General features: G+C 44.3%; 1 protein-coding gene across 1 annotated transcript in view; it reads left to right on the forward strand.

The window, feature by feature from the left end:
- The window catches only part of LOC139754080 (agrin-like), a 292522-nt gene that overhangs the window by 172052 nt on the left and 107970 nt on the right, over nt 1–12500 (forward strand). Inside the window, exon 4 of the mRNA XM_071671130.1 lies at nt 9799–9990. Coding sequence (XP_071527231.1) covers nt 9799–9990 — 192 coding nt within the window. The remainder of the gene's footprint in view (nt 1–9798; nt 9991–12500) is intronic.

The following is a 12500-nucleotide window of genomic DNA, read 5'->3' on the forward strand; positions in this document are numbered from 1 at the left end:
CATTGACTCATTCTCGGGTCAGGGTGGGGTGGTGTGGGAAGTGAGGAGAGAGAGAGAGAGAGAGAGAGAGAGAGAGAGAGAGAGAGAGAGAGAGAGAGTAGGTGTGGCCAGAACGGGCCGGTCTAATGATTACAAGGGACCCCGTGCTGGGCAAAGGCTTAGCGAAGATTTAAGAACATATATCTCTGTAGTCATCGGCTGCCAAACGGACATACGTCAAGCGCTCTCTCTCTCTCTCTCTCTCTCTCTCTCTCTCTCTCTCTCTCTCTCTCTCTCTCTCTCTCTCTCTCTCTCTCTCTCTCACACACACACACACACGCGCCCACCACGCAGCTAACGTGCCTCGCGACAAGGAGCCGTTGATTGGCTTGCCAGCGGATGGTCAGGCTTGATGATATGATAATCACCGCTGGTGAGCAGAGACCGGGGGTGGGCGGACTGACTGAGGTTCCCCTCCCCTTCCCTGTGATTTCCTACCGTGGTAGAAATGGGACCCCACAAATGACGGATGGGGTCCATGACGGATGGATTTCATTCATCCAACGCCATAAGCACGACGGTGCGACCCCTTTTTACGCGCGACGGTACGACCCCTTATTTTTTACGCGCGACGGTACGACCCTTTTACGAAAGACGGAACGGCCCTTGCTTAGTCGTGGACACTGCCCAAGGATCGTACTGTCTTACTCTAGGGTCGAACCGTCGTGCACACACGGGTCGTACCCTCGTGCACACACGTGTCGTACCCTCGTGCACACAGGGTCGTACCCTCGTGCACACACGTGTCGTACCCTCGTGCACACACGGGTCGTACCGTCGTGCACCCCGCGGGCTCAAGATCATTTCTGAATGAGCCGCTCTCACTAAAACTTTTGGCGACGCTCGGCTTAGAAGCTCGGGAACCATTAATAGTTTAGCGACCGACCAATATGATGCACGAAACTAAAACTTAATTTTCGCGTTTAAGAAGAGGAGGAGGAGGAGAAGGAGGAGGAGGAGGAGGAGGAGAAGGAGGAGGAGGAGGAGAAGGAGGAGGAGAGGAGGGGGAATATTTTATACCCTGGGAGGTCGAGGTGACAGCAGCCTCTCGTCTCAAACTCCCGTTTTAAAGTGGAGACAAACACACATCATCGGGGACGGGTTTCGCATTGTCTTCCTTCAAAGTCCAGCGTGGCCCCTGTTCACTCACCACCTGATCTTCCCGTGTTAATCTTACGTCATCGTTTTCGTGACGTAGGGGCTGTGTGGTTGAAGGGGGAACGGTGGTTGTCGTGGTGACCTTTGTAGCGTCAGTCTAGCCTTGTTAGCCATGCAGTCTGAGAGTGGGACACCACTCATCCTCCATTCAGTCTCGTCCTCGAAAAAAAAAAAAAAAATTAAAAAAAAGAAAGAAAAAAATTTCTCGTACTTGTGAAGTGATTGGCTTGGAAATGTCTGGTATAATTGCACGATCAGCGTCATAACAGTTTTCTTTTTCTCTCTTTTTTTTATTAGAATTCAGATTGTATAGGATTACGTGCCTTAAGGATCTAATACCTTTGCCGTCTGTATGGGAGATACTTATGGCGTGAGTATGAAGCCTCATGCCTCTGTAGTTTCCGACGTATCTCGCACACACACACACACACACACACACACACACACACACACACACACACACACACACACACACGGACGCAGGGATGACAGCAAAATGGGCCCCTTGCATACAGTGTGTATCGTGGTCCCGGACGTAAAAAAACAAAAGTTAAAGTGTCCTTTCTCTTTTTTTCTCATACTGCCGAGACAAGAAGCCTCGGGATCCACACGCAGAGTGAGCAGCGTGTGGATCACGAGAGGGGCTTAAAAGAACGAGGTATGGGGGATTACCGTGAGACGAGAGATTACCGAGAGACGTGGATTTCAGGTGGTGAGGAGTACAGCTCTCGTGAACGAGATTACCGCTACTTCGTGGATTAATGGACCGACGGGGATTGATGCCGTAACGTGGCTTGCTGATGCGATGGGATTTATTGGCGTAGCCTCGGATTACGGCCGCCATGGGGATTGTGTGAGTTATAGGGATTAGCCTCCAGGCCTGATGGGGGATTACTGGTGTAATGGGGTTACAGTAACGTGAAGAGGATTACGGATTACTGATGTGCTTAGATTAGTGAGGCGGTGGATTTTTCTGGCCTGTGTGTATGAGAGGGAGAGAGAGAGAGAGAGAGAGAGAGAGAGAGAGAGAGAGAGAGAGAGAGAGAGGAGAGCTAATGAGCGTGTTGTAACCTGGTGGGGGATTACATGCGTGGCAGGGTAATCCCAGGGTAATCCAGCGTTGTCATGTCTTGAGGAACACGAAGTCGAACATGCCTCGTCAACTCTCTCTCTCTCTCTCTCTCTCTCTCTCTCTCTCTCTCTCTCTCTCTCTCTCTCTCTCTCTCTCTCTCTCTCTCTCTCGTCGCCTCTGTCCGTCACGTGTTTTACCCTGGCCCTCGCGCGCTCAAAAGTTTAATCTGAGTCCCCGATTTCGGACACGTCTTCCTTCACACCTTTCGCGCCGCTTTCTCTGTAATCATCGCAAGTGTCGTCTCTAATTTCTTCGTGATGGTTACGTCAACGATCACCTCCTTTCCTGGCGCCGGCCGGCAGACGTACAATTTTCCCCGGGGGTGTTTAAACCACAGGCGCGTGTCTGAACACACACACACACACACACACACACACACACGAGTCCTCAGGGAAGTTCAAGTGGGGGTGGGGGGTTGGGGGGGAAGGTGTATTTCTCACACGTCATCTACGACCGACCAAATTATCCGGGACGGAGGAGGAGGAGGAGGAGGCGGAGGAGGAGGCACAGACGGTGGGGGGAGCGCCAGGTTTAGGGGAGGAGCGAGCGAGAGCCCCCCCAACACCACTACCCCCTCGCTGCCCGCCCGCCCCTCGGATCATTCTCTAAAGAGTCTGTAATTCCCGTTTTCTTCCTCTGATTACAAGACGGTTCAGAAAGTCATGAGTTACAGTGCACACACACACACACACACACACACACACACACACACACACACACACACACACCACGTCGTCGTCCCGGGGGTTGTGGGGCAGGGTTTCTCTAACCTGGCTGCTCGTGATTATAGAGTGCACGGTGTAGTTCAGCGTGAGGACTTTATGCCCTCGGGGCTGTCGCACATTACGGTAAAGAAAGAGAGTAGATAGTAAGAAAGAGAAAAAAAAGAAAGAGAAAAAAGCTTGTGCATATGTGTATGTGTGTTTGTGTGTGTGTGTGTGTGTGTGTGTGTGTGTGTGTGTGTGTGTGTTAACCCCCTTTGAAGCTCCCAAGCTCTCTCTCTCTCTCTCTCTCTCTCTCTCTCTCTCTCTCTCTCTCTCTCTCTCTCTCTCTCTCTCTCTCTCTCTCTCTCTCTCCTCCGTGTGGCGAGGGAGACATACTTACTTCCTTGCTTAAAAAAAAGAAAGAAAAGATCCCACACCAATATGGAAACATAGCCAGGGTGAGCAGGCACTTCACCCCGGGAGCTGGGCTACTGCAGGGGAGGGAGTGATGGTAAGAAGCCTCATCTCCTGCCCCAGGATAGGATGTGCGCGGGGTAGCAGAGTTACCCCTAGCCATGAGTCGTCTCACTGAGGGGGAGACTCAAATTTTCCTCTCCCCTAATATTTTTTTTTTCTTTTTCCTTTTTTCTATTCTTTTCTTTTCTTTTATCCGTGATTCTACCTATTTCCTTCCTTTTTTTCATTTCTTCCCACTTTCTCATTTTTTTTATCCTGACTTCATACTAATTATTACGAGTTTCTTTTTTCTATTCTTCCCCCGTCTCTCATTTTCTCGTCTTATATATACTTATTATCTTGAATTTCTCAAATTATCATGACAGTATCAGCAGCCAGCACTCATGCGTGACTCAGACTTTGATTTTAAAGCACTGGGCGAATTAATCTAAAACCTGATCTAGTTTATCAACACCTAACTCCACGCATTTTTCCGAGCATGAAATGGATTACAATAAAGACAAAAAAAAAAATGAATTAGTCACGAAACCAGAAAACGTAACGCTCGTTTAGCAACAATTATAACAAAAAAAAAAGTCACCTTCTTACCAATTGTAGTGAGAATTAATTGGGTCATTAACCCAGAAAGCTTATCACATGACAAGCAAAGGCTTCATTATGTGTAGATATAGTACGTAAGTCTGTTGCTGGATGGAATGGTTTTCTAAAACAACAGTTCATCATTGCCAGAGTACCTAACACACGTTAGAAATACGAATCTGAATTGTAAAAGTGAAGCGAAGTTGAGAGGGAAAACAGAGAGTACACATGCAGGTGAAGTGTCAGTAGAGAATTGTATGTGTATTTACAAATGGCGTTCGGAAATGTGGAAGGGGGAGCTGGGCCATCTTCACCGTTCAACTGCAGCTTCACCTGTGTACTGGTCTGGCCTGTCTTGTCCCATGTCAAGCCAGGATGGAGTTAATGAGTCGTATTATTATCTATCTGTCGTTTTTCCCAGGGACTTGTATCTTTTGGTGAAGTGGTGTCGTTCTTATGTTGGTTTGTGTGGTTTTTTTTTTCCATATTCTATTCGCCATTTCCCGCGTTAGCGAGTTAGCGTTAAGAACAGAGGACTGAGGCTTTGAGGGAATATCTTCACTTGGCCCTCTCTGTTCCTTCTTAAGGAAAACTAAAAACGAGAGGGGAGGATTTCCAGCCCTCCTCTCCCTTCCCTTTTTAGTCGCCTTCTACGACACGCAGGGAGTATATATATATATATATATATATATATATATATATATATATATATATATATATATATATATATATATATGTATATACATATGTATTCCTATGAGTCCACGGGGAAAATGAAACACGATAAGGTCCCAAGTGCACTTTCGTGTGATAATCACATCATCAGGGGAGACACAAGAGAGAAATATAACACTCAGTTGATATACAACGAAGAGACGAAGCTAGGACCTAATCGTCTCAGACAGCTGGTTATTAGGGTCGTAGCCTATCAACATGCCAGGGTTATAGAGGCTGCCAACGTTCTCTACACATCCAACAACCGAGGAATCATCTACAACCCCAGTTGTGAGGGATAGGTTATAAGACCATTTCCACTTGTGTTTTCACGGCCCTTGGTGCTGTCATCATGCATTTCCGGGTTCGTTGTATTCAGATAATCTAGACTTGTTATCACTCTTGTTTCAAGCCATTAGTTGTACATTTAGGCCAAAATATTATAAGCCGACCAGATTACCTGTAGTAAATGTCATTGTTTTTATATATTTTTCTTTACATTCCATTATAATTCTCTCTAAATATGAAAATGTTTATCGTACACTTTTCTGCTGGCGTCATAAATAACTGTAGGTGTGTTATTACCCATAGCTCATTCCTCTGGCTATAACAGTGATACGAACAATGGGAGAGTGGGAGGTTGTATTTGTAAATCCGCAATGAAGTAAATATGCAATATTGTTTCCCGTTATATATTTTATTTTTTTTACACTTGGGATATGGACGATTTACGTAAAAAAAAAATTTTCTATAGATAATTATTGACAGCGAATGAAAATATTTTTTTTTTTTACACTTGGGATATGAACGATTTACGTAAAAAATTTTTTTTCCATAGATAATTATTGACAGCGTATGAAGATATATTTAGCATGTTTATGGATCTGTATATATATATATATATATATATATATATATATATATATATATATATATATATATACACGTGTATATGAATATGCCACATGTTATCTACGTAAGCACGTATGTGAGGTGAGCGTTGCGCGTTATCTGTGAATATATTTTGAAACGCTTCAAATTTTCACGTAACGGTTTCTGGCCGAGCAACTTTCAGCGGGTGTTGTTAGTCGTTCAGTTTAACAAAACACATTCGAGATATTTTTAGGTTTTCCAGTCGGCGCTCGAGTTTATTCTCTCTCTCTCTCTCTCTCTCTCTCTCTCTCTCTCTCTCTCTCTCTCTCTCTCTCTCTCTCTCTCTCTCTCTCTCTCTCTCTCTCTCTCTTTTCCCCTCCCATCTCCCAAACCTCTCACTTCCCGACCTTTCCTTGTCGTCGTTCACAATACCACTTTTTCCACCCCTTCACCACCCGGGCCAGCCACCTTCCATCCTCGAAATCCCATAACCATAACATTGGACAGTAAGAAAATACTTTTTCCAGCTCCATCCACCTCAGCCACAACAGAGAAAAATATTAAAATTCCTTTTTTGCATATATATATATATATATATATATATATATATATATATTTTGGGAGCCTTGAAAAATGTGTGGAAGTCGAGAACATTATCTCGGAAAGCAAAAATGGGTATGTTTGAAGGAATAGTGGTTCCAACAATGTTGTATGGTTGCGAGGCGTGGGCTATGGATAGAGTTGTGCGCAGGAGGATGGATGTGCTGGAAATGAGATGTTTGAGGACAATGTGTGGTGTGAGGTGGTTTGATCGAGTAAGTAACGTAAGGGTAAGAGAGATGTGTGGAAATAAAAAGAGCGTGGTTGAGAGAGCAGAAGAGGGTGTTTTGAAATGGTTTGGGCACATGGAGAGAATGAGTGAGGAAAGATTGACCAAGAGGATATATGTGTCGGAGGTGGAGGGAACGAGGAGAAGAGGGAGACCAAATTGGAGGTGGAAAGATGGAGTGAAAAAGATTTTGTGTGATCGGGGCCTGAACATGCAGGAGGGTGTAAGGAGGGCAAGGAATAGAGTGAATTGGAGCGATGTGGTATACAGGGGTTGACGTGCTGTCAGTGGAGTGAATCAAGGCATGTGAGGCGTCTGGGGTGGACCATGGAAAGCTGTGTAGGTATGTATACACGTGTGTGGACATGTGTATGTACATGTGTATGGGGGGGGGGGGGTTGGGCCATTTCTTTCGTCTGTTTCCTTGCGCTACCTCGCAGACGCGGGAGACAGCGACAAAGTATAAAAAAAAAAAAAAAAAAAAAAAAAAAAAAATATATATATATATATATATATATATATATATATATATATATATATAGATAGATAGATAGATAGATAGATAGATAGATAGATAGATAGATAGATATATTCCTATGAGTCCACGGGGAAATGAAACACAATAGGTTCCCAAGTGCACTTTCTTGTAATAATCACATCTTCAGGGGAGACACAAGAGAAATATAACAGTGAGTTGATATACAACGAAGAGACGTAGCAAGGGTGCCATACATGAATATCCATATTATATAATAACTTTTCAGACAACATTATCCGAAGGAATAGATTAGTTCGGTGGATAGATAGATATTTCGAAACGTCCTTGCGTTAGTGGTTTTTCGTTTGGTACGCACTTTGGCTTCGTTATCTCTTGATGTCCTGAGTGTTCCAGTGAGTTACGCACGTTCTCTGTGTTGTGGCCCGGAGCCTCCCTCTCTCTCTGGTGAAATGACATTCAGCATTTATGAAACAGTGATGTGCATGGTAGGAATGTCCCGCTGAATTAACATTATCAAATTTTGAGCCTTTAACAGGAACGAGTGATGTATACAAATTACATTGTGGTTTCATAACCCATCTCTTAATGGCTGTTCGGCGTGAAAGCTTTTATCATGTATACATGTATGATATGGAGTGAGGATCGGGACGAGGCTGACTGTGTCGACAGCCATTTAATCGTACAGTGTTGGACGCTGGCGAACCAAGCTGCGCCAGTGACCACCACGCACTCAACACCCATGAAATCCATCATATATATACACAAAATATTTATGGGCAAACATAAGGGTATAAAGCATGCATAGATGCATGGACCATTCAATGCAGTTATGTACACAGAAAGAGAATAACATGTAACACACACACACACACACACACACACACACACACACACACACACACACACCCATCACGTATTATTTGTACATACTTCACTTGCTGTGTGATGTTGGATGATTTTGGGTAGATGGAATTTATGCTTACCAACTAACTGTCAAGGGTCAATTAAGGCCGTCCACGTACGAATTCCAATCCCACAAAAAAAAAGTAAATGTTAACCAACCCTCTGCTGGTGCTCAAGATACATTCCAACCCTTTGCTGGTGATCGAGATACATTCCAACCCTCTGCTGGTGCTCAAGATACATTCCAACCCTCTGCTGGTGATCGAGATACATTCCAACCCTCTGCTGGTGCTCAAGATACATTCCAACCCTTTGCTGGTGATCGAGATACATTCCAACCCTTTGCTGGTGCTCACGATACATTCCAAGACCGTATATATCCCCCTCTCTCCCTCCAGCACTTAGTTTATGCTGAAAAGAATCATAGTTTGGGAACTGATACCAAGATGATATTTGTGCTGCCAACGTGTGTGTGTGTGTGTGTGTGTGTGTGTGTACTTTTGTCAAGGTATTTGTTTTGTTTTGTTTTTTTGAGTGTGTTATTCCTTTATGAGAAATTGCTGACCTTGAATTTCGGTCCGGATCTTACATTATTTACGCCTTCACGAGTCTTGGCAAGGGAATACCATTCATCGCGCGGGGTTGGGGGGGACCCACACCACATTCACTTTTCTGTGAGCTGGATTTGCATTAAATTCAAGTACCCTTGGAGCCACGTTTTCTTTACAGTTTAGAGACTTATCCAGGAGTCCGTTTACCTCCGTCCCAACCAGCCATCATAACCAACACCCTCTCTCCACACTCGCGGAGTTTTTCTTGTATACCATCTGCTAACACTAGCTGAAGGGGGAAATGTTTTCTCTGGTATTTTGTATCCGTTGGGTCGCGTCTGGAAGCTCCGATATGGACTGCGAGGCAGAACTCAATTGGCCCAGTACACACACGCCTTTGTTGACATTATGCATATCCTTCGTCACGTTAGGCTAGTGTGTGTGGGGGGGGGAGGAGGGAGGGGTTGAGTGGGAGAGAGGGAGGGGAGGCAGCTTGGATTGGCTTGGCTTTCCAGTAAATGTGGTGTAAAGGTTTGTGGATCATCCAGGCTGTTCATGCAGAGTACTCACACACACACACACACACACACACACACACACACACACACACACACACACACACAGATGCTTATAACGAGAGATTTTACAAGTCGAGAGATTGAATGATACGTGTTAAACCATCATTTGATATTAACCGATGCACAGGGATTCATGCTCGTAGCTATTTAGTAATTTGTTGGTATAAAGCTTTGTATACAGCTTTGCCTCTCAAGCATGCAACACGCACGTGATCTTAGTCATCAGCGAGCGATTGTTATTGGACATTCTAAACAGTATGACGCACTTTTAATGCGTTTGACGTACGATGGTGATTTGGCCTTAATGACTCTGAGCTGTTGATAGGCGCTAAATCCAATAGCAAACACATATAGTAATGATTTGCATTCATGATGTCTGATGGTGTCCTGAGCAAATTTGTTTTGTGAACTTCCATGAATATATCGGTTGGTTGGTTATTAGTTATATTGGCTCCAGGTAATTAAGGCTGTAATATACGTATATGGCACCTCCATGACAGTATCATCCTACCTTTCTCTTCAGGTGACTGATGACCTGAAACGGTGTCGGGTAGGAGTGTCAAGAGCACTTTTATGTAATTTCTCTCCCGCTATTTCCTCACACCCGACCATTTGCCTCCCTTCCATTACCTTACCTCTTTTCCAAAATGTCTATAGGCGGCAGAGGGGGATAACCAGTCAAGATCATTAGATAATGCCATCAGTAATCATGTCACATCACCCCGACCACTGACTCCAACACGTACTTTCTCCCTCCCGCAGACGACCTGTGCCAGGGCGTGGTGTGTCCTCACGGGCAGTGCCAGGGCGGACAGTGCCTGTGCCCGTCTGGGTGCCGGAGCGATCGACCAGTCTGCGGAAGCGACGGAGTGACCTACGCGTCGCGGTGCCACCTCTTGCGACACGCCTGCACCTCCGCCGTCAACATCACCCTCGCCCACACAGGCGCTTGTCGTGAGTACAAACCACCGCTCTCTATTTTTTTTTTATCATATCACCTATAACTCAAATATTCCCTAGTTCAAAAATCATATGCAAGTGAGAACTATGAAAATAGACCCGCGCGTCGAGAGCCTGGTAGCCAGTAACATTACTATTTCCGTCCAGTTATAAGAATGAATTTTATTATACAACCGAGTTGCGTAGAGAGACTCAAATACCATTTTATTGTTTTTGTTTTTTATTGTAGTTAACCCCTGGCGCTGTTATCAGACACCAGCAGTGCTAGTTATAAGACACTATGGTTTTATAAGCTTTTGTTTATGAATTGTGTTCACAAAGAGTGGTTGTACAATTTACAGTGTTGAAACATACGTAGGCTTCAGTGAAGTCTATTCTAATACGATCATAGACTGGGCGCGCGTTACAGGTGCCACACACACACACACACACACACACACACACACACACACACACACACACACACACACACACACACACACACACACACACACACACACACACACACACACACACACACACACACACACACATGGTACATACATCAACAATGTATTTCCACGATAGGTGTGATAAATTCAACCACTTAAAACTTTGTATATTGGTTTAATGAAACATGGAGTAGCACCACGCTCCCGAATTCTCAAAAAAAAATAAAACATCAGCACATCAGGAGCCATAGGCCATGCTGGTCGTCAACATCAATGCAACGTTCGTCACCCGAAAAAAAAAAGATGTTTGACATTTGTGTTTAATACATAACTCTAAACTCACATAGCCTCAAGCTGTGGTCCATGATATGCATCTCAGTAACTATTGTTCATATTAATTAATATTGACCGCTTTTATTTTTTTTTTTTTAAAGCCAGACATCATATACTTTCATTAAACAAATATAATTGTAGAAAAAAAATAGTACATTGATTTGAAATTTATATTTTGTATTTTTCATCTTTCTAATTTACTGATTATTTTCTTAAATGTTGACGGCAACAACATCGGTAAAAATCCCACATCTAATTATACAACCAATTATACAATGATTATTTTTTTTTTCATCCATAAAACATTTTTATTTGAACGCGCAGTTTTTATGTCAGGTATGTATTAGAAAACGGGAAAGATTTCGGTCGCAATGATTACACTCATTGACAGTTTTCAAAACCCAAGGTTTTTTCATCGATTAGGATGATTAATATTCAATAAATGTGATTATGATAACGTGCTTGTGTCGAATGTGCGTGGCGACCCTTAATCTATCCTATTTCTTTTTCAATTTGTTTCCCTATTTATCGTACTTCCAGATAGCAGTGTTTCCCTGTTTATCATACGTTGACACATCCAGGCACTCAACTCATGAGTCCAGTGTATTGTGTTCACGAAGGAGGACGTTGGTTAGGTTCTGTGTATGTATATATAAATGGCTCACCAGAACTCTGCTGCTGGAGTATGGATTATGTCATCCAGGCCTTGTAAGAGTTCATTGTAAAAGAGGAATTAGATTTACAGACGCGCGCTATGTAAGGATTTTACCCATATGAGATATATATATATATATATATATATATATTATCCCTGGGGATAGGGGATTAAGAATACTTCCCACGTATTCCCTGCGTGTCGTAGAAGGCGACTAAAAGGGGAGGGAGCGGGGGGCTGGAAATCCTCCCCTCTCGTTTTTTTTTTTTTTTTTTTTTTTTTTTTTCCAAAAGAAGGAACAGAGAATTGGGCCAGGTGAGGGTATTCCCTCAAAGGCCCAGTCCTCTGTTCTTAATGCTACCTCGCTAACGCGGGAAATGGCGAATAGTATAAAAGAAAAAAAGATATATATATATATATATATATATATATATATATATATATATATATGCGATGGATGTCAGGATGCCCTGTAGACAGACACTCAGTCAGAGACGACTTTTTAAGTTTTGTAGGGAGTCTCGTCCATACCGGACCACCACCACCTGTTGACTGCCACGGTGCACGCCGCCACGGGCTGCTGTACTTTGCCTGCCTCACCAGACGCAGCGCACCAGCGGGGCAAAGACGCCAGCCGTTCCTTGGTGTACGCCATACGCCGCGCGAGAGAGGCTGGGGGCTCTCTCCTCCTCCTTCGTCAGAAGCGACGCGCCAGAGAGGACCTCTCCCTAACCACCACCCTACTACCCTCCCTTCTCGTAAAGAAGGCGGTAGAGAGAGAGAGAGAGAGAGAGAGAGAGAGAGAGAGAGAGTGTGTTAGCGCACCACGCGTCGTCAGGATCATCCCACAAGGGCCTCATAAAATCTGGCCGTTTGGCGGTGGAGTGATGGCCGTCTCCGGGAGCCGAGAGTACCACTTCCAGGGGCGCCGTAAAGACGTATCAGGGATGATATTAAAGCAGACGATAAGGAAGGCCGTTGCTGATAAGAATTATTGTTTATGAGGGGGTGGAAAACCACCTCCACCCACCTCCACCCACCTCCACCACCTCCACCATCACTCCCCCCTTAGGCAGCTAGCATGA

This window comes from Panulirus ornatus, chromosome 16 (assembly GCF_036320965.1).
Source record: "Panulirus ornatus isolate Po-2019 chromosome 16, ASM3632096v1, whole genome shotgun sequence".
Lineage (NCBI taxonomy): Eukaryota > Metazoa > Arthropoda > Malacostraca > Decapoda > Palinuridae > Panulirus > Panulirus ornatus.